The sequence below is a fragment of the Idiotropiscis lumnitzeri genome, chromosome 9 (assembly GCF_059441095.1).
Source record: "Idiotropiscis lumnitzeri isolate Australia: NSW breed Sydney's pygmy pipehorse chromosome 9, RoL_Ilum_1.0, whole genome shotgun sequence".
Taxonomy (NCBI): domain Eukaryota; kingdom Metazoa; phylum Chordata; class Actinopteri; order Syngnathiformes; family Syngnathidae; genus Idiotropiscis; species Idiotropiscis lumnitzeri.
The window spans coordinates 11,999,514-12,024,344 of NC_142399.1; the positions used below are offsets into that span (position 1 = coordinate 11,999,514).

Below are 24,831 nucleotides of genomic sequence, written 5' to 3' on the forward strand. Positions count from 1 at the left end.
ATTAGGGCTAGGTTTTTAAGTATGGTTTTAAACCAGCATTAGTGTTTTAAATTAGGGTTTCAAACTGGGATTAGGGTTTCAAAGCAGATTTTAAAATAGGGTTTGGATTTCATATTTGGCGGCAAGGCGGCCCGACTGCTTAGCACGATGGCCTCACAATACGGAGGTCGTGGGTTCGATTCCGGCTCTGGCCATCCTGTGTGGAGTTTACAAGTTCTCGCCATGCTTTCCTCCCACATTCCAAAAACATGCATGGCAGGTTGATTGAAAACGCAGGCCCGTGGAGAACATGCAAACTCCACAAAGGAAGGCGGAGCCGGATTCGAACCGACGACCTCTGCTGTGTCTCACTGTAAGGCCACTGTGCCGCCCATACAACAACCATTTCGACAGTATTCCTTTGAAACGCTACAGTTGCTCGCTGTGGCACTAAAACACTCGTCCAGATGGCGGCGATCGCGAGGCACTCCTAATCTTTCCGAAGAAGAGCATCGCTGAGCAGCCCTCAGCCTCAGCACCCGCGGGCTCTTCTGTCCTCCCGCCTCCCTCCCGCCTCCTCCCCAGCGCCACAGCGGGCTCTTCTGTCTTCACGCCTCCACCCCCGCCTTCGCCTCCACTGCGGAACATCGGCCCGTTTTCGTGGCGTCACCTTCCCCCGTTGCCTTCGCCAACCAGCGCACAACCACCCGCGGGCCACCATGGACAACAGCGGCAAAGAGAAGGAGGCCATGCAGCTCATGGCCGAAGCCGACAAAAAGGTCAAAGCGTCCGGATCGTTTCTCGGCGGAATGTTTGGGTAAATGGCCGATTTTTGTGCGTGTTTGTGTGTGTGCGTGCGCGCTTGCGCGTTGTTTACGTCTGCGGAACATTTGTCAAGCCTTGCTTTATGCGGCACATTCTTCCAAATGTGACGCCATTACTTCAGGACGTTCTCTACGCTTTGATGTGCTTTTCTTGTCAGTCACAGCGATGCGATCCCGTTTTGTGTCCCTCGTAACTCGTTTGCTTTCCAAACGTCGACACTCGTTTTGCGTTGGTCTGTCACGCAGAGTGCGTCATCACTTAAAAAAATATATATATATATTTATGTTGTGACACCGTCATATACAGGGAACCGACCCCACACTGCCCGCAAGTCAGGCGAGTGCACTACTACACTATCGGTGACTGCGAGGATCATCCAACCCTACACTTTTTTAATATAACAAACAGTTATTAATACAGAGAAAAGAAAAAACGAAGAACCAGGGGGATTTTAAACAAAAATTCTCAATTAATAACGTAAAGCAACTCTTGTCTCAATCGCTTTCATATTTTTAAAATCAAGAATAAAATTTATATATAGTCTGTTTTCTGCCTCAAATAACAGAGTTTTTGAGTGTAATTTGGAATTGTGGAGATGGAATTTTGCTAGAATAATTCTCAAATTTATAAAATACTTGATTTGCTGTTTTAACCAAACAGTACATTTATCCTGCAAAGAATAAAATCAGTTTCAATGATAAATATAGATGTAACTTTCCAAAACGTGATGGTATATGGATATTGCCAGAACAGGTCAATCCACGATCCAGGAGACATTGTACAAAAATAATCAACACAAATTTCTTTCTTGAACTGAAGAAGATATGTGAGGATCATCCTTCTGTGATGTCAATGTTCTGTTGCTTTAGGAATGATGATGAAGATGGAAATGTTTTATTCAGAAATATTTCACGCTTTACACATACATATACATTATATGCATACAAACTTACTGAAGCCTTAGTTACAAATGTCCAAAGACAGTTTTCTTGTTTTACTTTGCTTTATTGTCTTTTTATTTTGGCTGGAACTATTTTATTTAATAGTGATGTATATGCAAAAAAAAAAAAACCCTGAAAAATGAGATGGCTCATCTCAAAGGGTAAATCCAAATAAATAAATGTTCAAATGATGGCTTGCTGTTTTGCCAGCAGCTTGTTGGGGGTCTTAAGAGCTGTATGCACTCTTCACACTGACTGAAGAATGAATGTAAACAAATGACTGCAGTTTTATACATCTGTCTCTTGGAGAGAGAGCTCAAGTTCCTAATAATGCCCAATGGAAGTCGAAAGTCAAAAGAACAGCATTTGTGCAAATCAAGGCATCACCTTGGGCGACTTATGATTGCGTTTATGCGTCCACGCATGTGTTACAGTGGAAACCACAAGGTAGAGGATGCCTGTGAGATGTACGCTCGAGCAGCCAACATGTTCAAGATGGCAAAGAACTGGAATGGTGACAAAACATACACAAACACACACACACACACCCCAACACTTTCACACACGCATATGCACACACTGCCACTCACTCACTTTTGTATATAGTTTATTTCGGCAGTCCAATATTTTTTTTACGTTATCAGAAGCATTTTTTGTTGTGCTGTTATAGAAGGAAAGCATTATTTAGATGTTTGTGCTGTCACAAAAGAAAAAATAGTAGTGTTAAAGTCAAGGTTGTGCTTGAAATGTTTGATTTTACAAAAAGGTCTTCTCCGTTTTTTTTGTCCGGAATAGGAATTTTGAAATAATTTAGGTATTTTCTAATGTTGTCAGCTAAAAAACAGAAACATATTACATTTTTTCCCAGTGTCTAATCTATCATTTGGTAGGTTTTATGTTTTTATAGCATTAGAACACAATATTCTGTGGGCCTTGCAAAATCCAGAAAAAAAACTGGATTGAGGGTGGTTGCTCCAGTTAAAATGGCCGACATTAAATGTGTTAAAGGTCGACAATTCCGTGCTAAAGTACACAGTACACGTGGCTGCAATTTGTCTTCTATTAAAGGCATTTTAGAGGCGCAGTAAATGGAATTGTCTTATTGGTGTAAACCAGCACTCACGGTGTACGTTTATGTGCGTGCGTGTGTGTTTTTGTGGTAGCTGCCGGCAATGCATTTTGCCAGGCGGCCCGACTCCACATGCAACTTCAAAACAAACTGGACTCGGCCACCAGCTTCGTGGACGCAGGCAACGCTTACAAGAAGGCTGATCCACAGGGTGAGAAGCGTCATCTTAACCATGATCAGTGGATCGCCAAGTATGTGGAGCACATGTAAACGTATGTCGTTGGTTTCCCTGCAGAGGCCATCAATTGTCTTAATCAAGCTATCGACATCTACACCGACATGGTGAGTGTCCGTGTGACCGATCGTGCCAGATAATGTGCACAAAAAAAAAAAACGTAGACACAATCACACCTAGGCTAGATTACTGTAATGCACTTTACGGAGTCAGCCAGTCGTCCCTCAAGCGCCTTCAACTGGCGCAAAATGCTGCCGCTTGCCTTTTAACTGGCGCTCGGAAGACGCATCACATAATCCCAATCTTGGCTTCTCTTCACTGGCTCCCATTGCACTTTAGAGTTAGCTTTAAGATACTTGTGTTCGTCTTCAAATCTTTAAATGGCCTTGCCCCAACGTACCTCTCTGAGCTCCTCCACCCCTTCGAACCTGCCCGCTGCTATAGCCGAAAAATGGGCCATCCTGGCTGGATGATCCCTTTAAATTTATAACATGAAATATGTCCAACATTTCTCCAAATGTTCCCAAATTATGCTTGAGTTAAAAAAAGATGGCAGCAGATGCATAGTGTTGCATTGACAAGGGTGTGTATTGTGAAACTGGCTAACAGGTAGCTAACATCCATTGGATTTATGCCATTCATATGCAATTCAGCATTAGTCGTTGCGTAAGAGAGCACCTTTTGTGGCTATTTGAGGACTATTTTAAAGCTATGCCTTGCACAGCAGTTGTCACATTCCGATGGAGTTATGAAATGTGAGTAACATCGTGGTGTGTCACCTGCAGGGTCGCTTCACCATCGCAGCCAAACATCACATCACCATCGCGGAGGTCTATGAGTCGGAGCTGGTTGACATTGAGAAGGTGAAACCACCACAACTTTCTGCATCATTGCAATCATTCACACTGTACGAGACATACTTAGTAAATGTGGCTTTTGTGTCGCAAAGGCCATCGCCCACTACGAGCAGGCGGCAGACTACTACAAAGGCGAGGAGTCAAACAGGTACTTTTTTGTGGCCTCACATGCAGTCTAATGAGCGAAGTGGAAACACAAAAGGCCCTCAGTTCGATTCTTCAGCAGTTGTGTCATTTCAGCTCGGCCAACAAGTGTCTGCTGAAGGTGGGACACTACAGTGCCCAGCTGGAGCAGTACCAGAAGGCCATCGAGATCTATGAACAGGTAGCATTCCACACTGATACTATATGTAGCCTGCTCATGGGCTCATCGCTTGTGGGAGGGGCCAAAGGGGTCGGCTGCTCCGTGAGCCGGGGCAGCAGCAAGAGGCAGGGACCTTAGCGCTCTGATCCCCGGTCTCTACGGTCTCTACAGAAACAGGCTCTTGGGACATGGAATGTCACCTCTCTGGCATGGATGGAGCCTGAGCTGGTGTGCGAGGCAGAGAAGTTCCGACTAGACATAGTCGGGCTCACCTCCACACACACCCTGGGCTCTGGTACCAGTCGTCTCTTCCACTCTGGAGTTTCCCAAGGTGGGAGACGTCGAGCAGGTGTGAGCATACTGATGAGCCCCGGCTTGGCACCTGCACTTTGGGGTTCACCCCGGTGGACGAGAGGGTAGAAGGTGGGCGGACGGCTACTGACTGTTGTTTGTGCTTATGCACCAAACAGCAGTTCAGGGTACCCACCCTTTTTGGAGTCTCTGGAGGGTGTGCTGGAGAGCGCTCCCCCTGGAGACTCCCTCATTCTGCTGGGGGACTTCAATGCTCACGTGGGTCATGACAGTGAGACCTGGGAGGGCGTGATTGGGAGGAACGGCCCCCCCAAGCTGAACCCGAGTGGTGTTCTGTTACTGGATTTTTATGCTCATCATGGATTGTTCATAACGAACACCATGTTCAAATTTAAGGGTGTCCGTATGTGCACTTGGCACCAGGACACCCTTGGCCGCAGTTCGATGAACGACTTTGAAGTCGTGTCATCGGAATTGCGGCCGCATGTTTTGGACACTCGGGAAGATGCCGGTCCGACCCGGCAGACCCAAACGTATTGTGACTTCAACTAACTTCATTGACTACAATTCAGTCGCACCGCCAGAAACACTCGCAACGGATTTGGTGTAAGCTTGGCATTATAATTCAATTTACCAAAAAAGGTCTCAACACTAACAACCAAACATAACACAGCTTCAGAAAACAGATGAGCCGTGAATGGTCGTTACCTGAGCCCAGTACAAATATGATGTTATTTTCAGTTGACAAGTGACAAAATGAGCGCCCCTGAGATGGCCAAAATCAGGTGGATTTTATTGCTTCACTCATATACCACAAACACAATATTAAATTTTAGACTAATGAAGGCACATAGAACATTTTATGCAGAGAACTTTAAGAACATTAAGTGTCCATATCATAATGTGAGTGCGCAACTGTGTGTGTCAGGTGGCCATGAGCACCATGGACAATCCTCTGTTGAAGTACAACGCCAAAGAATACTTCTTCAAGGCTTCGCTGTGTCACTTCATCGTGGACGAGCTCAACGCCAAGGTCACACGCCAACCGCCACACACACACGCCCACGCGCATACCCCTAGCTCCATCTGTTATTATTTTTAGTATTACTTGAAATTTTTTTTGACATATAACTGTGTTTGCAGCTGGCCATCGAAAAGTATGAAGAGATGTTCCCTGCTTTTTCAGATTCAAGAGAGCTGAAACTGTTAAAGGTACAATTTATTTTTTGACTTTTTTTCTTTTAATGAAGATGGCATTTTTTAAAGATGGTATTTTTTAGATTTATATATATATATATATATATATATGTGTATGTATATATATATATATATATATATATATATATATATATATATATATATATATATATATACATAGCTACAGATGAGAAGCAATGCAGACAGTACATGTGTATATATGTATATACAAGAATTTTTATCAATGCATCATGAAACTAAATGAATCTGATATAAAGTACATACTCTGCTTTGCACTCATTGTGGAGTTACGTTCCAGACCACCTCTGCCATAAGTGAAATCCCAACTTGCATTACAGAAACACCTTCATAAATTTACAGCGCTTTTATTTATAAAAGTCTTTTAAAACAGTACAAAAACATTTAAACACAATATATTGGGAAAAAGGTGAGCGATGGATCGCAAAATTATTGTACGAATAGTGCCCAAAAACGTAATAGAGTAACAACTGTAATAACACTGAGCAAAAAAAAAACTGCCGTGATGCAGGACCATGAAAAGTGAACCGCAATATAGCGGTTGTTTACTGTAACAACTAAATGAACTATATTTTATTATTACCTTAGAAAAATGTTATAGATTTTTTTTAAATAAATACAACAACGGTATGTCATCGATCTCATTAGATTGTGTACCTAATATATTGTCCTCTGAGTGTCCTAATATGTACGTGTATTTATTTCCTTTCATAGTGCACAAATGTGTATGAAATGATCACAAGTCCTAGTGCTTGTGGGATTCTGACAACACAGGTTGGCTTTAAATGTGCATAATGCTCATGTTTGCATGATTTTGACATTGCCTTGTTGTCGGTGTTCACACAGAAACTTCTGGAGGCCCACGAAGAGCAAAACAGCGAAGCTTTCACCGAGGCCGTCAAGGAGTTTGACTCGGTGTCCCGCCTGGACCAGTGGCTCACCACCATGCTGCTGCGCATCAAGAAGACCATCCAGGGGGACGCCGGAGACCTGAAATAGAGCGCAGGACGAGGGGCCTTCATGGCCACGACACAAGCTGAACTTGTACATATCTGTCTGCATGTAATCCATCCCAACAAGCTAAGCATCAACTGTAAACCACCTCCGTGTGTCCCTGCTCACTCACGTACACACACGCACACTCACACAGTATTGTAACAGTGTGAAAGTCTGAGTTTGTGTGAAAATGTGAGCTGCTCATTTAATGGGGAATGTGAGGTCATAAGGAAGATATGTTTATTATAATTAATTGTCTGTATGGAAATTATTTATTGTGGTGCTCAGTGTTAATATTTTAGCTATTACCACCGCCCCCCCCCCTCCATGGGCCCTTTTTGGTTGCGCCCGCTCTTCTGTGACATCACTCACTCCCGTAGTGACCATTCAGGGGCCTGGTTTGTGCATGTCTGTGCTCATGTTAACGTGTTCTCCTTGTCGTGCTAACTTGTGGGAAAAAGCACCCATGCCTGTAGTCTGGTATCATTTGTGTGCAATAGGTAAAGATTTATCTTGAAATAAATGCATTATCATGCCAGATATTGTGTTCTTGATTTATTTTTTAGTTTGTTTTTTTACACCCATTTAAATGTATGACTGTAAATGGAATTGGATAGATGCCAGAAATCGATGGATTGCATAACTGGCCCAAAAAAATAGCCTACTTAACAAAAATGAAAATTTTGTCATCTTCAGAGTTACAAATATGTTGGAGTCTTAAATAAGTTGAATTTAACGTTTGTAAATTTTACAAACAGAAGTAAACATACTGAAAATTGATTTAGCTGTTTTTGCAAACATTTTTTATAATTAATACACTTCAATAATAAATTTGGTTTTCATTATAGAATTATATATTTTTTTCATATTTAACATTCACATTCGAATTCTTTTAACCTGATCTGCCCCCCTTTTTTAACTCTCTGTGCCCTTGTCGTCCAAGGTTTGCCGACTGACTGCACTTAATTCGCTTACCTGTTGTCGTGTCGTTTCTTATATATCCTGCTGGGGGCAATAGTGCACCACGAAGCATCTTAGTTTGACTTTCGCAAGCCGAAGAAGAAGCGTCGCACGTTTCCTGTTTTTTTCGCGGCGATTGTTGAGTACTCTTGTGGGCTGTGTGCTTTTATTTTCTGATAGTTTTACTTATTTGCTTGTTTTGTTCCGTACGGAAGAAGAAAAGAAAACAACAAAGCCGCCAAGATGCCGCGAATTATGATCAAAGGAGGTGTTTGGCGCAATACGGAGGTAAGCAGTGACACGGCTAGCGTGGTTAGCAAGAACCCGCTCGCTGTAAATAAATACGCACAATAGCATCACGTAGCTACAAGCTAGCTACAAAGTGAGGGAGGCTAATGTCTTCTAATTTGCGATTAGTGAAGGCAGTCTGTGTAACATAGAATATACATGATCCTCATTGTGAACTAATCAAACAACGTCATGAAAATAAAGTACTGGAGTTGACACAAACTCCATAACTGTCAATAAAGTGTAAGATTGATTTTCATGTTGGCATATAATTGTGCAGGAAAGAGCAAACAGTGTTAAAATGTTTTTAAAAATGTATATTTATTTTTTTATATTTTTTCATTCATAAATATAGACATTTACTGGCTGCAACAAACAATTTTGTAATTGTATCATGTTTTTTAATATTTACTGTTGAGAGTCCAAAATCAGAGGATTTGGAGAATTATTAAGGAAATGTTGAATCGATTAATTGAAATAATTAATCAATGAACACAATACTTGTTGAATAATTTGATTATCGTTTAAATGTTGCACCGCTGAAGTAAAGGAGTTAACAGTTTATTCATGGTTTACTTTATTTATTTGTAACATTTATTTAAACACATTTTTAAAAGATGCAACAATTATTACAGGATTCGCTAATGTAAATTCATGAATGTACTGTCTTTGAGCACAAATGGATAGTTGTGCTGATTTGGAATCCAATTTGCTCAAAATGTAAATCATTTATTTATCTGCCAATTCCAGGATGAAATCCTCAAGGCTGCGGTGATGAAATATGGGAAAAATCAATGGTCCCGTATCGCATCTTTGCTCCACCGCAAGTCGGCCAAGCAGTGCAAAGCTCGTTGGTGAGTTAGTCCTGTCTGCTGCGTATAAAAAGGGGATACACAGGTTTTTTCTTGGTCTGGGTCTGTAACGTTTGCCTGGCGGTAATCACTACATATTGATCCAAAGTGTCTCTGGTTTGTTCTCAGGTACGAGTGGCTGGACCCGAGCATCAAGAAAACGGAGTGGTCACGAGAGGAGGAGGAGAAGCTTCTTCATCTGGCCAAGCTTATGCCCACCCAGTGGAGAACCATTGCGCCCATCATAGGACGCACGGCCGCCCAGTGTCTGGAGCATTACGAATATCTGCTGTATGCTCACATGCCGCCGCCGCGCCACTTGACGTCAGGATACGTTTGACGTGCGTGTGTATGATTTTAGTGATAAGGCAGCACAGCGGGACAATGAGGAGGAAGTGGGAGAGGACCCCAGGAAGTTGAAACCGGGAGAGATAGACCCCAACCCTGAGACCAAACCGGCCAGGCCGGACCCTGTGGACATGGACGAAGGTACACCAACACCAGAGATGGGCACTTTACCCTATTTTTTCAGTCTGTCCTCTGTCTACAACCTGAGCAACCTTCTGTCATAGCCCCGCGGTCCTTATTCAGGAAATTATTGTTGCACGTTCCCGTCCGTCTTGCACTATTTCAAAGCGCTTCCGTCCTTTCACCATTTCACCAGTCCCAATTTTTCCCCCTTTGCTTAAATTAAACGCAACTTAAAATGCTTATTTTGGGTCTCAATTACTTTATCACACCGCTGCGGGTATTGCTCGCTTGTTTTTGCTAACTTTGAGTCTCACTCTGTCTCTTTCTCTCAGTTAAGGTGCCATTGCATGGAACAGCATTCCAAGATTTCCTTCTGATCCGTGTGCAAATATACATTTAATAAATGTCTACTACAACTCACAACTAACAGAAAACATTTTGTCGCAGTAAACTTTAAGGAGATGTTTGTTTTCATTGAACTATAAGACAGTATAGCTACCAGACTTTTAAAACTAATGTCTATCTTCTAAGATCTAAAAAAGCTTAAACATGTTGTAAATCACTAAAGTTGTTTAATAAACGTGCTAAACTAAGTCACGTTTTGGAGTGTTTATTTTTCGAAATTTTGACCCCATTTTACCCCTTTTTTCAACAAATGAATATCGACTTCAAATATCGGTTATCGGCACCCACGACGACAAATAATCGGTATCGGCCCTGAAAAAAAGCATGTCAGTCTATCGCAATTTTTTTTCCATTATTTTCATGCTCAAAATTCAATGCATCTTACATGCATACACACACGTCACAGATGTGCACAATTGTGTGTCTATAATTTTCTACCTGTATATTATGCTACGGACTGGCTTTATCTGAGAAATTGTGACTTGACGTTTCCTGAGTGCTGTTGTTGTTTGTTTTTCACAAATCAACATGTCGAAATGTTTTCAGATGAACTGGAGATGCTGTCTGAGGCCCGAGCTCGACTGGCCAACACTCAGGGCAAGAAGGCCAAGAGGAAGGCTAGAGAGAAGCAGCTGGAGGAAGCCAGGTCGCATTTTCTTCTTAGTGATCGATTGATCTTTTCGTTGGAGCAGTCCATACTCACTGCGCAGGTTCTGCCTTTTGCAGGCGTTTGGCAGCTCTGCAAAAGCGCAGAGAGCTGAGAGCGGCGGGCATCCACATTGGCAAAAAGAGGAAGAAGAAGCGAGGAGTGGACTACAACGCCGAAATCCCCTTTGAAAAGAAACCTGCCGCTGTAATTCGTATTCAGCTTCAATTCGTATTCCAGTGAACCTTCATGATTTACGGGGGATGAGGACCAGCCCTGATATTTATTGCAAAAATTCGCAAATTCTCTCATGATATCTCGAAAGAGCTTTCAAATTAAATAAATTAAAAAATGTAAATAAAATCAAACTCAGGGGGGTTCACTGTACTGACTTTGAGATATTGACAGGCGGCAAATGTTTGAACGGCTATTTTGTGTGCTTTCAGGGCTTCTACGACACCAGCATGGAGATTTACGACCCGCTGGCGCCCAACTTCAAGCGTCTCCGGCAGCAGCACTTGGATGGCGAGCTGCGCAAGTGAGTCGCGCATTAGCGCTCACTAGCATGCGAACTAGCGCGCCGGTCTCACGGCGCTTCTTTGTGGTTTCTTGGCAGCGAGCGCGAGGACCGCGACCGGAAGAAAGACAAGCAGAAGATCAAGAAGAAGAAGGAGAACGACCTGCCTTCCGCCATCCTGCAGACCAGCGGCGTGGCCGAGTTCACCAAGAAGCGCTCCAAACTGGTCCTGCCCGCGCCCCAGGTAACGTGAGAGGCTAACGCGTTCATTGGAGGCTAATTCAGTGGCCACTAACTCTTGATTCGCCATGGACCAGTTTCATATCGTGGAATAATTCGAGTGACTGGCACAGAAGCAAATAAAACTGATCGTTTAAGGTAAAGGCCAGTCACAAATGTTTTTACGATATTCTATGCACCCCTCTTAGTCTGTTCTGATGAATATAAATTAAGCGGAAAAATAAACCTGTTTTTATCACTTTTTCCACAACCAATCATGGCTCACTTGTTTTCTGGGTTTGGTCATGTGACTTTTACAAGCGGCAGTAATCACTGCATATTGGTCTTGTCCGGCAGATCAGCGACGCCGAACTGGAGGAGGTGGTGAAGATGGGCGTGGCCAGCGAGGTGGCCCGACAGGCGGCCGAGGAGAGCGAGAGCGCCAACGGCGCCTCCTCGGCGCTGCTCTCCGAGTACAGCGTCACCAACAACATGAGCACTGGACTGCGCACGCCTCGCACGCCCGCCGCTCAGGACAGGATTATGCAGGTCAGCTCGCTTCAAAGCTTCAAAACACAAACCCATCATCAAACACTCATTCACTTGTCCCTTGACTCCCTAACCTTGTCTTAGAGCCCTTATTCCAAACCTTGACGCTTGTTTGATACCCTAATTTGAAAACCCAAGTGTTGCTTGAAACCCTAACACTGGCTTCAAATCTTATTTTGAATCACTGAGGCAGGCTTGAAACCACAATCCCGGTTTGAAATGCCAGCCTAGGCTTGTAATCCTTATAGCCAGAATGGAAATCCCGAACCTTGTTGGAAACTTTAGACTAGTCTTGAAACCATAATTTGAATCCTTACCCCGATTTATAAAAAAAAAAAAAATGAAATTTGAATGTTTTTTAGAAACAAAGTTAACTGATTGAATAAAGTTAATTCTGTCTCTTATTTATATTCAGTCGTTGGTTCTTTTATCCCAGACAGACTATTAGGTTGTCATTTACGGCATTCACTACTAACCCTCATTTGATACCTTTGACTATCCATGAAACCTTCATTTGAATCTTAAACTCAGAATTCAAACCCAGACACTTGCTTGAAAGCCCAATTTGAATCCCGCACCTGCCTTACAACCCTATTTTGAAACCGCAAGCCAAACTTTAAAAAACAAATTGGACATCCGAATGCTGGATTGAAACTCTAAACAAGACTCGAAACCCAAACTTGACATAAAATAACAAAAGCGTAATATTAAAAACGAAAATCAATTTTGACAGGGCCTCTGTCAAAATTTGTTGTCTTGTTTTGCATTTTCTCTTTTAATTTTTTTTCTCAGGAAGCTCAGAATCTGATGGCGCTGACCAACATTGACACGCCGCTGAAGGGCGGCCTGAACACGCCACTACACGAGAGCGACTTCAGCGGTGTGACGCCACAGCGGCAGCAGGTGCAGACGCCCAACACCGTGCTCAGCACCCCCTTCAGGTAACCGGCGGCTAGCGCGCCTCCACCCACCCTGTGCGGACGTGTGTGAGAATGTTGGCTGCGTTATCCTCTGCAGAACGCCTGGGCAGGGCCAAGGGTCAGAAGGCATGACCCCGCAAGCCGGCGAGGCGTTGACCCCACGAGGGCCGACCACGCCCGGTCTGACGCCCGCGCGTACGCCACTGAGGGACAAACTGAACATTAACAGCGAGGAGCAGCTGGCTGACCCGTCCTACGCTAAACATCTGGTCAGAAAAAGAAAAAAAAGTCCCTTTTTTTTTCTGCGGATTTGTACTTTTTTTTTTTTCCATTAACAATGTGTGTGTATAAATACATATATATTTACTTTTAAAGAAAAGCAATATTTTTGAACGGGGAAAATCAAATTTTTCTCACTGGTGACTGACTAAACATCATAGTGACTTTTTGCGTTCCTCTGCAGCAACGAGAAAGTCTTCAGCAGCTAAGGCAGGGCCTGATGTCACTTCCTGTGCCCAAAAACGACTTTGAGATCGTCCTGCCTGAAAATGCTGAGAAAGAACTGGAAGAGACTGAGATGGAGGTCGGCTACGTGGAGGACGCCGCCGACGTCAAGGCCCGCAAGCAGGTTCAACGCACATGCATGCACACACACACACACGCGCGCCCACGCGCACACTGCTTACATAAAACAAGTGACTTAACCAAAATTATTTTAGTTGAAAACTAACAAAATAACTCAGACTAAAACTGAAAAGATTTTTGTAAATTGATCGGATTTTTGCATCGCAACCGCCGTCTGGACGGCCAGGTCGCATATATCCGACCGAGACGTCATCATGTGCTCCGCATAGGCGGGGACACAGACTGGGAGGGATATCGACTGCTTGATTGTCTGTGAATCTACAAAGTTGTTTTGAATAACGGTGTTGGCTTTATATTCAACTTTAATTTAATCCTCCTTTAAAAACATGAAGCATATGTTGAATCGTAGTGGTAGTTGTAGCCAAGTAGACGGCAATGACGTGACGTACTCTTTGATGACATTTCCATGAAATGAAATTGAAAAGCCTCACCTCATTTCCGGAAAATACTGTTTTTCCTTCCCCCTCCTGAATCGCTCCTCTGTTGATATTAGATCATAAAACGATACGGTCGTGGCCCCTCCACACAGGACCACATTTACTTCCCTTAGTGATGTCGTCTGTTCTTTTGTGCATGCGGTGTCTTTGCCGAGTGAATTAGGGGGCTATTAAAGCATTAATTCCGAATTAGGCGGAAATTCGGGTTGCATTGCCAGCGTAGGAACGGATCTTGTTTATAACCCGAGGACCGCCTGTGTTATGCACGGCTGTCAGACGAAAGAAGAGAAGGTCCAATAGCAGTCTGGAAGGTGTAGTCCTCTCAAGGTTTGTCGCACAGAAGAGAAGAAGTCAGTAAAAAGAGAGCCACCAGATGACGTCGCTCCGAGGAGACGAGTTTGCGTGCGGCTTTGGCTCAAATGGCTCCCCTGCTTTTGTCATTTAACTCGGCTCGAAATGCACTGATGGGTAAAAAGTGCTTTAGTTATTTGATTCATGTTTGAAACATACATATACAGCAGACAAAAATATAGTACAACTGGGTTTGAATGCTTCTCAACAAGAATTCAAGCCACAAATCCACTTTAGAAGTTGGCAACTTGGCAAACAAAGGAATCCTATCTTAATTATATTCAGGGTACATGCATGCATGCATGGCTGTGTCTAACGTTAGAAGCAGAATGCACTGCACTTAAAATCTGTGGACTGCTAAAACTGTACCCTATATTTTTAAAATGTTGTAGAATTTTTCTACACAATGCTTATCTAAATAGTGTTTTTTAATCTTGCACACCATAAAAAAAACTAAGTACATTTAAGAAATAAAACTCAAAACTAAATTAACTATGAACTTAAAATTGCAAAACCATAAAAACCCTGGTCTCAACTTGACATTTAAGCTGCATCAAAATTCATATAGAAATAATGTGCACGCTACGTTTAAGGTGTTAGCCACACAAATGTTGATGTGCGTGAATCCGCTCTCGCTTTTCAGGCCCAACGTGATGCAGAGAGGGAGAAGGAACTCAAGCTGCGACACACTGCTGTGCAGAGGAGCCTACCCAGACCCACTGAGGTAACGTTTGCACTCACACACAGTTGAGTTCAGACTAAACTGAAAAATTCTTGAAAGAAATACAGGCCCATCTTGCGTTAAGGATACTAATGAATTGTGAAGGATTTCGATTTTTACAAGATTACATAATTTTCATTCAGTTTTTATTTCGATTAATGCCATAAAAAAACTTGTCGCACTAATTTGAGTTGATACATTTGATTTCTAAAAGGTCACAAGGTTTTTCAGTTAAGGTTTTAGTAAAAAAAAAAAAACATTTTAACAAAAAGAAATGATTTAAAAGTTGAAAGTTACAAGGTATCAGTTTTTTTTAATTGTTATAATCGTAAAATAAAGTGTATGAACACATTTTTAAAATTGTACAGAAACTTGAGCTGTACAAATTAGTACGTTTTATTTTCATTTTTGTAATGTGGAAAATGTTTTAACATTTTTTTATTTGAAGTTTAATGCCATGATATAACTTTTTTATTTTCAATTTTACATGTCCAAAATTTCATGAAAAATTGACACATTTAAAACTTTAAATTTGAATCTCATAAGGGATCCTGCAAATTTCATAAAGAAAATCAGACCTCACACTCATAACTTTTAATTTGTCTCTATTATCGCCCAGCTGGTGTATTGAATGGTTTTGAATCTTTCCTAAAATGAAGTTTGCCTCCTTCCCATTTTCAACTCCACAACAGAATAAAATGGAAAATCTTTTGACATGCCGCTTCATATTTATACATGCACACACACACACACACATCATCCAAGTGAGCACGTTTGTGTGTACATGCGCGCATGATCAGGTGAACGAGTCGGTGCTGCGCCCGGCCTCTATGGAGCTGAATGACCTGCAGGTGGCCGAGGAGCTGATCAAACAGGAGATGATCACCATGATGCACTATGACTGTCTTCACCATCCCACGGCCGGGGGACAGCTGTTGCGCGCCAAGGCCAGAGGACCGGCCTCCGCCTCCAACAACGCTCTGCACATCGCCTACCTGGACTCGCACGTCTACAACACTGTCAGCACAGATGACATGGACAAGGTCTGGCTTCTCGTCCGAGCACCATGACAGCATTGTATCCACTCAGTTAAGTCCGGGAACAAAAAGGAAGACTGGGTTGTGTTGGTGAAGCCTGATGTTTTTATCTTTACTTAACCAATCCATATCACTGGTCTTGTTTTTTTCTTAGAAGGAATTCAAAAATAAAATAAAAACAAAGCACATAGTGGTGCTCAAAAGTAAATAAAAACACATTTAAAAAAGAAATTGCCGAAATTGGCTTTAAAGAGAATTATATGAAAGCAAAGCGAAACAAAAACCCTCGAAGCTCAAATCAAGTAAAGGAGGTTAAAAAAAAAAATCTAAGAAATCACATTTGTGTGAATGTGTTGACACGTCAGGCCAAAGCGATCCTGGCGGCTGAGATGGAGGTGGTTAAGGCGGGCATGGGTCACGGAGACCTCAGCATGGAGGCCTACTGCCAAGTGTGGGAGGAATGTTACGGCCAGGTCAGTTTGCACTTTCACATTTCCGGTCGTGTTTCCATTACCAATTATCACAACACCCTGTGTGTGTGCACTGCAGGTGTTATACCTGCCAGGACAGAACAGATACACCCGAGCCAACCTGGCAACCAAGAAGGAAAGGCTCGAGAGTGTGGAAAAGAAACTAGAAGTAAGTCGGCATCAATGTATGTTCTGATTGATTTATTTTCTGCTCTGTTAAGAGAAAAAAGACAGATGGTCTAAATTTTTTTTTAATAATTTCTACCTAAGTATTTCTGAGGATAACTTTTGAGTGATTGTTTTTGATTTTTCAGAAAAATATATTTGAGATTTTTTACCTTTGGTGGGGGTGCTGAACTTTCAAGTGATTTTTGAGAAATAATTTCTCTGAAAATATTTTTTCAAGATGAAAAAAAAAATGCCGTTTTAATGCTTTTGATTTTTTAATGAAAAAGACTTTTTGCTAAGATGCTTTTACCGTATTTTGGTGCTGATGGTGTTTTATATTGCACGGCGTGCAGGTGAACCGTGGTCACATGACGTCGGAGGCCCGCAAAGCGGCCAAACTAGAGAAGAAGCTCAAGATCCTTCTGGGGGGCTTCCAGTCCCGAGCACTCGGCCTCCTCAAGCAGCACAACGAACTCTGGGATCAGGTCGGCCTCCGACTCATCAAATCCGCCGACCGCCCACTGCTATGTCCATCACAAAAAAATCCACGCTAAATCCCGTTTTAGTGATTCGGATAAAGGGAAGGCGCTCAATGGTTTATCAAAATCACTTTTTCAGTCATACATTTTGAACAAATGCGTGATTGCGAACAATGCATCGGCCCCCTGGCAACTGTTTCTATGTCTTATACTTAATTGTGTGCAACAGGTGGAGCAAGCGGCCACAGAGCTGGAGACGTTCAGTCAGCTGAAGAAACAAGAAGACACAGCCATTCCCAGAAGACTGGAGGTCTCTCTCACACACACGCACGCACACATGAACTAAATACTCGAAGAAAAAAAAAAATAGACCATTATTTTCATTTGAATTTGTGTGTGCGCTCGCATGTAGGCATTGCGTGAGGACGTGGAGCGCCAGATGGATCGAGAGCGGGAACTCCAGCAGCGCTATGGTGAACTTGTGACGGAGCGCGAAGCCCTGGTCACGAGCGCTCAGAAATTCTGAGCAATCTGAACGCATCCTTTTTACAGTGCATGAGGTCAAACCCATTTAAGTGAGCAACCGTGTTCCACACACTTATTGTGTTCTACGTTTGTTTGAGCGACCAATAAAGTTTATTTGCGCAACGGCAGATTGTGTATGATGCATGTTTACGACACTTAAAAGCCGAAGCGAGGGGGGGGGGGTGTCAGTCAGCAGGCCAGGTAAGCCATCCCGCTCCTCCTGTAGGCGCGCTGACAGAAACACAACAGTTTCAACACTAGTGTGGACACTGAATTCCTTTTGGATGCCAATGTGCGTGCCTACGTACGGCGTCTCGGTAGTTGTATCTTCTGATGGCCTCTCGGATGTGACAAAGCTGGATTGCGTCGCTGGAAGGTTCCACTGTGGCAGGACAGCTCTGAAACAACAGATAAAAAGCATTCAAATGATGACCATGCATGTTTTTTCCTCTATTTATTTTTTTATTGAAATAGACTAGATTTTGTGTGAAAATAGCTTAGCAAAAAAAATTTGTATGGAAAAATACAAATTCTTCTCATAGTAGAACTTAATATTGGCCTCATTGGATGTGGCCTCAGATGAACATAACGTTGTGACCTTTTTACGTTTCCTCGGTCGCGCTCGCCCGTCCAGGCTTCCGTTGCCTTGGAGGAGAAGTTTGGATGAGTGGGAGGAGCCAGGAGTGGATGGAGGTGTGGCCTCAGGAGACTCGGATTCTTTCTTGACCTACCGGACAACGAGTCAAGTTTAATTGAGGAAAACGAAAGAGAGAAAACAGTGTGCATGTGTGCGTGCGTGTACCTCAGCGTGTGTGTTGTAGTGTATGTGGCTGGCTGAGATGACATGAGTGATGGCGTTGGTTTTTGCCACCATCTCCTGCTTCACCAGCAGAGACAAGTCCACAATCTGCAACCAGCAAACATTTAAAAAAATATAAGGTAAGAATGATGGATGAGGTGGATGAGGCGGTTACCTGCGCGACAGTCTCGTAGGCCAGGTAGGACAGTATCTCCATGGCGACACTGTTGGGTTTAAGGTCAAGACTGCTGCAGTCTAGCCAGTCACGGAACTTGGATGCTTTCTTGGCTACACACGCACACAGAAAATAAATGAGTAAAATACTTTTATATTAAAAGTCAATGTTACAAGAAATAGATACAAATTCAAACATGTAGAATATTAGGATGTTATTTTTTTTCTAGAAAGACAGAAAGAATGAGGTATTATACATGTGAATATATTTGGAAAAATTATTTTTTTATTTATATAGCACAAGTCTATATGCACAATTCTTTTTCAGAACCAATGTTTTGTCTGTTTTGATATTTTTTTCTTGATTGTCATTCTTTATATGACAAATTGTTCAAAATGGAATACAGTATTATGAGAAAGTACATGCATTTATGCATGAATAAAGGAAGTATATACCATCTTGATCTTGTCTAGAGTATGAAACGTGTATATATTGCATACAGCTGTTATGACTAAACAAAGACGGTTACCAAAGCTGAGCTGTCGACTCTCACAGAATTCGGCGTACTGTGTCTGGTCCATGGCTCTGCTGTAACGCTCCAGGCGCTGCAATCCCATAAAAAACATGAAAACCCTAATCTTAAAACACGAGGGTAAGTGCTCGTCGCCACGGCGACCACCTCCAGCCTCTCTTGTTTGACGGGGTCCATCTCCTGCCGCTCGGCCAGCGACAGGAGCTCGCCCGTGTGGTCCAACCACAGCAGGTAATCCTGTGCCAGACGTTGGCGACGCTGGTTGCCCCCGCCGATCGTGGCCGACGATGCTACACCTGCGCGCCAATTCTGTGTTATTATAATTGTTTTGGGTTTATGATTTGGTAAAAAAGACACCCACCTTGCTCCTGCTGCCCATCGTCCTCATCCAGGCCTTTGAGAAGCTTTGACTTGTAATCGCGGAACTGGAGATACTTCAGCAGCCTCGACACCTTTCTCTGCACGCGCACACGCGAAAAGGTACTCACAAAAAGTCTCACTTTTTAAGAATATGCAAACCCCCCCCCAAAAAAACTAAAAGGTACCATAATTTTTTGGTCTTGTTTTTCATCAAGAAAATTGCTAGACTGAATTTTGTTTTTACCAAGGAAAAAAAAAATTTCAGTCACACTTGCAAAAGATTCTTGCTTTTTATAAAACGTTTTTTAACCCAAGAAAAGTGTCGATTTTTTTTTCAACTCCATTGGAGGGTTTAATGAGCCGACCTTGTCTCTGCGCATCAGGAAGAGGATATCCTCCACGGCGATGACTCTTGAACCTCGAAGGGTGGCGCCTTCGCTGGCCTGATGGAGCTGATCAGTGAGTTGTACTTTTAAGTAATGTGGAAATTCTCAAGCTATTGTTGTCACAAATATCTTTTGCAATGTCATTAGAAAATTGTTGATTCAAAAGGTCAGCTTTGTATTGCAGTACCAATCGCGTCCTATAGGGGCAACAGTGAGTCAGGATGTCTGAACTCTGCTTCACTTTAAATGTCTGACTTTCTTTAGATGACTTATTTTTAGAATGAAAGCGTTTTAAAACTTTAGAAAAAATGGAAAACAAATGAAAACATTTCCACTGCACACCACTATTATGTGTGTGTGTTACCATGGTGATGAGCTGCGTGTGCACAATGTCCTCCACCAGAGCTGCTGTCTCATGCAGTGGTCTGCGAGCGTCTCCCAGGGCAAACCTATCACACACAAATGCGTACACACACACCCCCCAATACACACGCGCACGCAGACACGCACACACGCACGCGCGCGCAGACACACACGCACACAGGTGAGTCACACACATTTGAGCAAATCTCCCATTTGCATATAGAGAAAGTAGTTCCAGGACAAGCCACAAAATTGAAAACCACATCCTCGACATCCATTCTCATCTTTCCCTGGGCCGCCTCCTCTGTGCCATCATTGGCCGTCAGCAGCTGTCACTCACGCAGCCGAGAGGTGTTTAGCTTTGAGGTTGAGAGGTTCACGCTGAGGCTTGGTTCGGTTTTGGGGTTAACTTGGTTTTCAGGCGTCTCCGACCATCAACAACACACCAGGTGAGTAACTCACACCCACACCCACACACCCCCACACACACACACACACGGACACACAGACAAACACAAAGACAGTTCATGTTCTGCGCTCCTCTAATGTGACAAAAACATTCTACATATGGAATGCATACACTGCCAATGACTGACATTTACATTATATAATTGTCTATTCTTTTGAATATTTTTCATTGGAGTGTGTGTGATGCATTTTGTTCATATTGTGTAGTGTGACCATGTGCTGTGTGTCATGTGTTCATAAACAGGCTAACATGGCTTCAAACAGTCTCTTTAGCGCCAGCGGCCACACTTTCGACACAGGTGAGACTGGGTGTGCGTGAGAAGAGGGAACAGTGCCTATATGTGTGTGTGCGTCAGAAAGAGTAAGTGTGTGATAAAGCGTGCAAAACTTAGATTGTGTGTGCGTGTGTACATACATCATGCCCTGTATCTCAGGTGTGAAACTGGTCCTGAATGCAGCAGGACGTTCTCGGGAGCCTGCGATGGCACCAGCCATGTCACCTCTCTGGACCAATTACAAACTGATCCTAAACAAGGACATGGACACACGTTTTAGTCTAGATCAATAACACATTTTTATCAACTTCACAACTTTAATGCATTAAACGTGTCGTGTAATTGTCTACATTATTTAAATGTTCTTCTCCACAGTTGACTGGAAATTACTTTTGTGGTTTGACGTTGCATTAATAAATAGATAAGTCACACTTAATGTCAAACCTAGTCAAAAGTAAAAAAACAACAACACAGCACAACAGTAAAGAGGCTACACACAGACATACATGGGGAAGGGGACGGGGGCGGGGGAGCACTGGCAGGTGCTTTAACCGCACTGCTTCCCCTCCGGTAGTAAAATCTGAATAATAAAAACGACGCAGTTGCCCTGTATTCAAAAAGTGTGGTTAAGGGGACATCATTGTGCCACAAATACAAAAAAAGACAGACCAAGACAAAGCCACAACGACGGGGGGAGAAAATAAGGACATAAAGAGCAAGATCAGTAAAACTCACCTAAAGTTCTGCGGCAATACGTTGGTGCCGTTTGTGTTGAATTTATTTTGAGTGAAATCCCGGCGCGCTTTGATGACGTAAAAATACAAATCCGGAAGTTACATCGTTTTAAATGAATTGTCTTTTTTTAGAATAAGGATAAAAAGATCTGCAAATACATTTTTGTACGTAATATGTTTTTTTAATTCTATAAATATGATATTCTGCCCCAAAAAAGTTTTTTCCTAATGTGAAACAAGTCTTTTTTGTAAAGAAAAAAAAAAAAAAAATATATATATATATATACATATATATATATATATATATATATATATATATATATATACATATATATATATATATAATGCGTTTGATAATTATTTGTAAAAATCTCAAAGGAACGAAACGAACTATACACGCTTTCTTTTTAACAACATGTGCACTGCAATATTACAATGATAAAATGTGTACATTTTTGTGTGACTGTCAAATTTGATGCAGCGATGAAGTACAGACCTGCTCGGTCGCCCTCCAACGTCGACTTGGCCGAAGCCGAAGAGAGCAGCACAAGGCCCCCCAGAGGCCTTGTGGCCACCGATAGCCCCAACTTCCTGTGCAGCAGCTTGCCGCATCACTGGAGGTGCAACAAGACCTTGCCTCGACCATTCAGTGTGAGCACTCGCCTGCATACAAATAGTTGTTTATCCGGAGCGCCTGCCATTCTGTCAGTGTGAAATTAAACAAGGTAACTAATTATAACCGATTATTTTTGAAAATGTGAAGTGTGAGTGACCAGTAGTCTAATTTACAAAATAACCATCACTGTATCGTATCTCAAGAATCGCCGAAGCACTATTTTGTCATAATCCAGAGGCAAGCACAATTAAAAAGATAAGCATTTTCCTTTGACAATGTAATTATAATGTTGGTAACTTTGTCTCCTTGAAAGGGATTTGACGTCACATTTCCCTCCATCACGCAGGTTGTTTCCCTGAGCAAAGACGTGCCAGACGGCGCGGTGGTCACGCTGATGGCGGGAAATGACGACAACAGCAGCGCCGAGTTACGTAACGCTACCGCCACCATGAGGCAGGGGCACGCCCACTTCAATGACCTGCGCTTCATTGGGCGCAGTGGCAGAGGTAGAAGGAACACTAAATGTTTGTTGCAGCTCCAGCTTTTGTGAAAAGTGCTATATGAATAAAGTTTCATTGTATTAATAATGTGGTTAAAGTCTAACAAAAACGTGACGGTTTAAAACGTGTGAAACTTCTGATCAATGACGTTAATCAATTAATACAATATATGCATCCATTTTCTGTACTGCTTCTCCTCACGAGGGTTGCTGGAGCCTATCCCGCTATTTTCAGGTAGTGGGCGGGGGACAACCTGAACTGGTTGCCAGTCAATCGCAAGGCACACGTAGACAAACAACCATCCGCGCTCACACTCATACCTAGGGGCTATTTAGAGTGTCCAATCAACCTGCCGTGCATGTTTTTGGGAGGAAACCGGACTACCCGGAGGAAACCCACGCAGGTACGGGGAGAACATGCAAACTCCACACAGGAAGGCCGGAGCAGGAATTGAACCCGCAACGTCTGCACTGTGAGGCCATCATGCTAACCAGTCATCCATCGTGCTGTGCCCCTTGTATTGAACAAAATCATTTCTATTCATCACAGCTATGACACTTGCACGACTTAAAATAGTCAAATGTACATTTGTGATTGTTAAGTTACACAATGCATTCACTGCTGTTTTTTGTTTCTTCTCCAGGTAAGAGCTTCACCCTGTCCATCAACGTGCTGACCACGCCCCCTCAGGTGGCCACGCTGCACAGGGCCATCAAGGTGACGGTAGATGGCCCACGAATGCCCAGGCGTCAGTACATGCCCCCACATGTGAAAGCAAAAACATGCAAAATAAAAATACAGATATTTGTTTGTTTATATTATATATATATATATATATATATATATATATATATATATATATATATATATATTCTTTTTTTTTTTTTAAAGGCCATTGATTTTTATGTCGCCACTAGGACAGCGTCAGAAGGAAATGGAATCAACACTTTTCAGGTCATCCAGCTGCGGTGTGACATCTTCAGGTAAAAAGCACACCTTAAAAAAAGTAGTCCTTGTGGTTTGAATTGGCATCTTTGTAACCATGGCAACTAGATTGGAAAATTACTTCCTTTATTAACAATTGTGCAAGATTTGCAAATAGTGTTTTGGAGTTTGTAAAATCATGCGTTTGTTGTTTGTCCAAGTGGATTTGCCTCACTTCCAACTTCCTCTGCAGATTGAGTTCCAGGAGTGTTTTGAGTAACCAGATTTGCGGCGTAATTTCCAAAATACTTGAATACAAAGGCGGGTTCCTTGGCGCTATCCAAATGGAATTGCCATATTTCCGATTTTGTAGTCTCCAGATTGGGTTGAATGTGCATATTGGGTAACCTCAGTCCGCCTCTCCAGAGTACAGATCCTCGTCGTCCTCCTCCCTGTGGTCCAGCGAGCCGTCCCTGTTGGGTCAGATGGCCGCCCTGACGTCTTCCTTCCCTACGCCTCCTAGAATTCACCATCATCACCATCACCATCAGGAACAGCGCCAGCGCCATCCCGCCTTGTCCTACTCCACCCAGCCCCCCGCCTATGCCTCCTACCTCAGCTCGGCGCCCCCCCCTCCGCTCGGCCACCTCGGACCCTTCTACTACGGGCCCAATCAAGCCATCCAGAGTCCGGGGGACGACGGTGCCGGCGTGATGGCGGGTTTGAGTGCCTACATCGAAGGGGCGTGTTTTACCCTCAGGGGAGAGGAGCCTGTGTGGAGACCTTATTGAGACGTGCCGTCCAAACTTGTAAGGATCCTCCCAAAATGTCCAGTTCTGTGCGTGCACTGTGATTGGATGAATGGATATTGCAGCGCCAAGCCAAGATACTCAAAAACCTCGAAACCTAAATTCTTGTCCAACCCTTCTTTGAGTTATAATCCTGCCTGAACCAAACTCATAACAAATCTTGAAAACCTCTTTTTCATTTCCAACCTAGTCTTCAAACCCTAATCCTCACTGAAATGCAAATTTGAATATAAAACCCTTGTCTGATACCGAACATCAAAACCAAAACCTTTATTAGAAAGCCCAAACCGTTCTGAAAACCTGAACCCTGGTTTTAAACCACAACTTGAAACTCTAGAAATGTCTTGGCACCCTACTTTGAAACAGTAAAGCTTGTTTGAAACTGCAACCTTTGCTTGAAACCCCATTTTGAAATCATCCCCCTTATTTGAAACCCTAACCCTGGATTCAAACCATGACTTGAACCCCCCAGAGGCT

General features: G+C 42.9%; 4 protein-coding genes across 9 annotated transcripts; 3 read left to right on the forward strand and 1 right to left on the reverse strand.

The window, feature by feature from the left end:
• Positions 1-493: 493 nt before the first annotated feature.
• Positions 494-7,059, forward strand: napba (N-ethylmaleimide-sensitive factor attachment protein, beta a). Of its 3 annotated transcripts, XM_088305078.1 has the most exons (11): positions 494-796; positions 2,180-2,259; positions 2,909-3,025; positions 3,110-3,156; positions 3,835-3,912; positions 3,999-4,054; positions 4,147-4,231; positions 5,451-5,555; positions 5,666-5,734; positions 6,473-6,532; positions 6,605-7,059. In XM_088305078.1, exons 1-11 carry the CDS (start codon positions 699-701, stop codon positions 6,755-6,757), a joined length of 948 nt encoding a protein of 315 aa, XP_088161204.1. In that variant the 5' UTR covers positions 494-698; the 3' UTR covers positions 6,758-7,059. The 3 variants fall into 3 exon arrangements, with proteins under 3 accessions (XP_088161204.1, XP_088161206.1, XP_088161205.1); XM_088305080.1 differs by lacking the exon at positions 6,473-6,532 and having other exon boundaries at positions 495-796; positions 5,666-5,733; positions 6,581-7,059; XM_088305079.1 differs by lacking the exon at positions 6,473-6,532 and having other exon boundaries at positions 499-796.
• A 719-nt stretch (positions 7,060-7,778) lies between these two features.
• On the forward strand, positions 7,779-17,541 carry cdc5l (CDC5 cell division cycle 5-like (S. pombe)). The gene is made up of 19 exons (XM_088304810.1): positions 7,779-8,002; positions 8,753-8,856; positions 8,983-9,144; positions 9,215-9,342; positions 10,276-10,375; positions 10,456-10,582; positions 10,822-10,913; positions 10,992-11,136; positions 11,469-11,660; positions 12,453-12,601; positions 12,678-12,849; positions 13,044-13,208; positions 14,657-14,737; positions 15,535-15,777; positions 16,137-16,244; positions 16,321-16,410; positions 16,763-16,894; positions 17,118-17,198; positions 17,301-17,541. The coding sequence occupies exons 1-19, from the start codon at positions 7,958-7,960 to the stop codon at positions 17,412-17,414; spliced, it is 2,430 nt and encodes an 809-aa protein (XP_088160936.1). The 5' UTR covers positions 7,779-7,957; the 3' UTR covers positions 17,415-17,541.
• On the reverse strand, positions 14,277-21,575 carry supt3h (SPT3 homolog, SAGA and STAGA complex component). 4 transcript variants are annotated; one of them, XM_088304813.1, is made up of 13 exons: positions 21,507-21,548; positions 20,912-21,022; positions 20,369-20,453; positions 20,030-20,114; positions 19,645-19,731; positions 19,281-19,377; positions 19,067-19,215; positions 18,917-18,992; positions 18,388-18,500; positions 18,216-18,320; positions 18,012-18,140; positions 17,722-17,811; positions 14,277-17,633 (listed from the first exon to the last, which is right to left on the reverse strand). In XM_088304813.1, exons 4-13 carry the CDS (start codon positions 20,030-20,032, stop codon positions 17,487-17,489), a joined length of 996 nt encoding a protein of 331 aa, XP_088160939.1. In that variant the 5' UTR covers positions 20,033-20,114; positions 20,369-20,453; positions 20,912-21,022; positions 21,507-21,548; the 3' UTR covers positions 14,277-17,486. The 4 variants fall into 4 exon arrangements, with proteins under 4 accessions (XP_088160939.1, XP_088160940.1, XP_088160937.1 ...); XM_088304814.1 differs by having other exon boundaries at positions 20,369-20,485; positions 21,507-21,526; XM_088304811.1 differs by lacking the exon at positions 20,369-20,453 and having other exon boundaries at positions 14,282-17,633; positions 21,507-21,575.
• On the forward strand, positions 20,747-24,480 carry runx2a (RUNX family transcription factor 2a). Its single transcript, XM_088304815.1, has 6 exons — positions 20,747-20,807; positions 21,987-22,156; positions 22,468-22,627; positions 23,265-23,369; positions 23,539-23,604; positions 23,972-24,480. Exons 1-6 carry the CDS (start codon positions 20,747-20,749, stop codon positions 24,334-24,336), a joined length of 927 nt encoding a protein of 308 aa, XP_088160941.1. The 3' UTR covers positions 24,337-24,480.
• The last annotated feature ends 351 nt before the right edge of the window (positions 24,481-24,831 follow it).

What these genes read in the sequence shown, in the direction of transcription:
- supt3h (XM_088304811.1), bottom strand. Translation starts at nt 20,991, where the DNA reads ATGGCTGGTGCCATCGCAGGCTCCCGAGAACGTCCTGCTGCATTCAGG. An exon ending in CCTGAGATACAGGGCATGAT is followed by an intron (nt 20,115 to 20,911) that starts GTATGTACACAC and finishes TGTGTGTGATAG; the next exon opens with GTTTGCCCTGGGAGACGCTC. An exon ending in TCCTGATGCGCAGAGACAAG is followed by an intron (nt 19,378 to 19,644) that starts GTCGGCTCATTA and finishes GTGCGCGTGCAG; the next exon opens with AGAAAGGTGTCGAGGCTGCT.
- napba (XM_088305078.1), top strand. Translation starts at nt 699, where the DNA reads ATGGACAACAGCGGCAAAGAGAAGGAGGCCATGCAGCTCATGGCCGAA. An exon ending in TCGACATCTACACCGACATG is followed by an intron (nt 3,157 to 3,834) that starts GTGAGTGTCCGT and finishes TGTCACCTGCAG; the next exon opens with GGTCGCTTCACCATCGCAGC. An exon ending in AGCTGGTTGACATTGAGAAG is followed by an intron (nt 3,913 to 3,998) that starts GTGAAACCACCA and finishes TGTGTCGCAAAG; the next exon opens with GCCATCGCCCACTACGAGCA.
- runx2a (XM_088304815.1), top strand. Translation starts at nt 20,747, where the DNA reads ATGGCTTCAAACAGTCTCTTTAGCGCCAGCGGCCACACTTTCGACACA. An exon ending in CGACACAGGTGAGACTGGGT is followed by an intron (nt 20,808 to 21,986) that starts GTGCGTGAGAAG and finishes AATTTGATGCAG; the next exon opens with CGATGAAGTACAGACCTGCT. An exon ending in CTGCGGTGTGACATCTTCAG is followed by an intron (nt 23,605 to 23,971) that starts GTAAAAAGCACA and finishes CCGCCTCTCCAG; the next exon opens with AGTACAGATCCTCGTCGTCC.
- cdc5l (XM_088304810.1), top strand. Translation starts at nt 7,958, where the DNA reads ATGCCGCGAATTATGATCAAAGGAGGTGTTTGGCGCAATACGGAG. An exon ending in TTGAAAAGAAACCTGCCGCT is followed by an intron (nt 10,583 to 10,821) that starts GTAATTCGTATT and finishes GTGTGCTTTCAG; the next exon opens with GGCTTCTACGACACCAGCAT. An exon ending in CTCAGGACAGGATTATGCAG is followed by an intron (nt 11,661 to 12,452) that starts GTCAGCTCGCTT and finishes TTTTTTTCTCAG; the next exon opens with GAAGCTCAGAATCTGATGGC.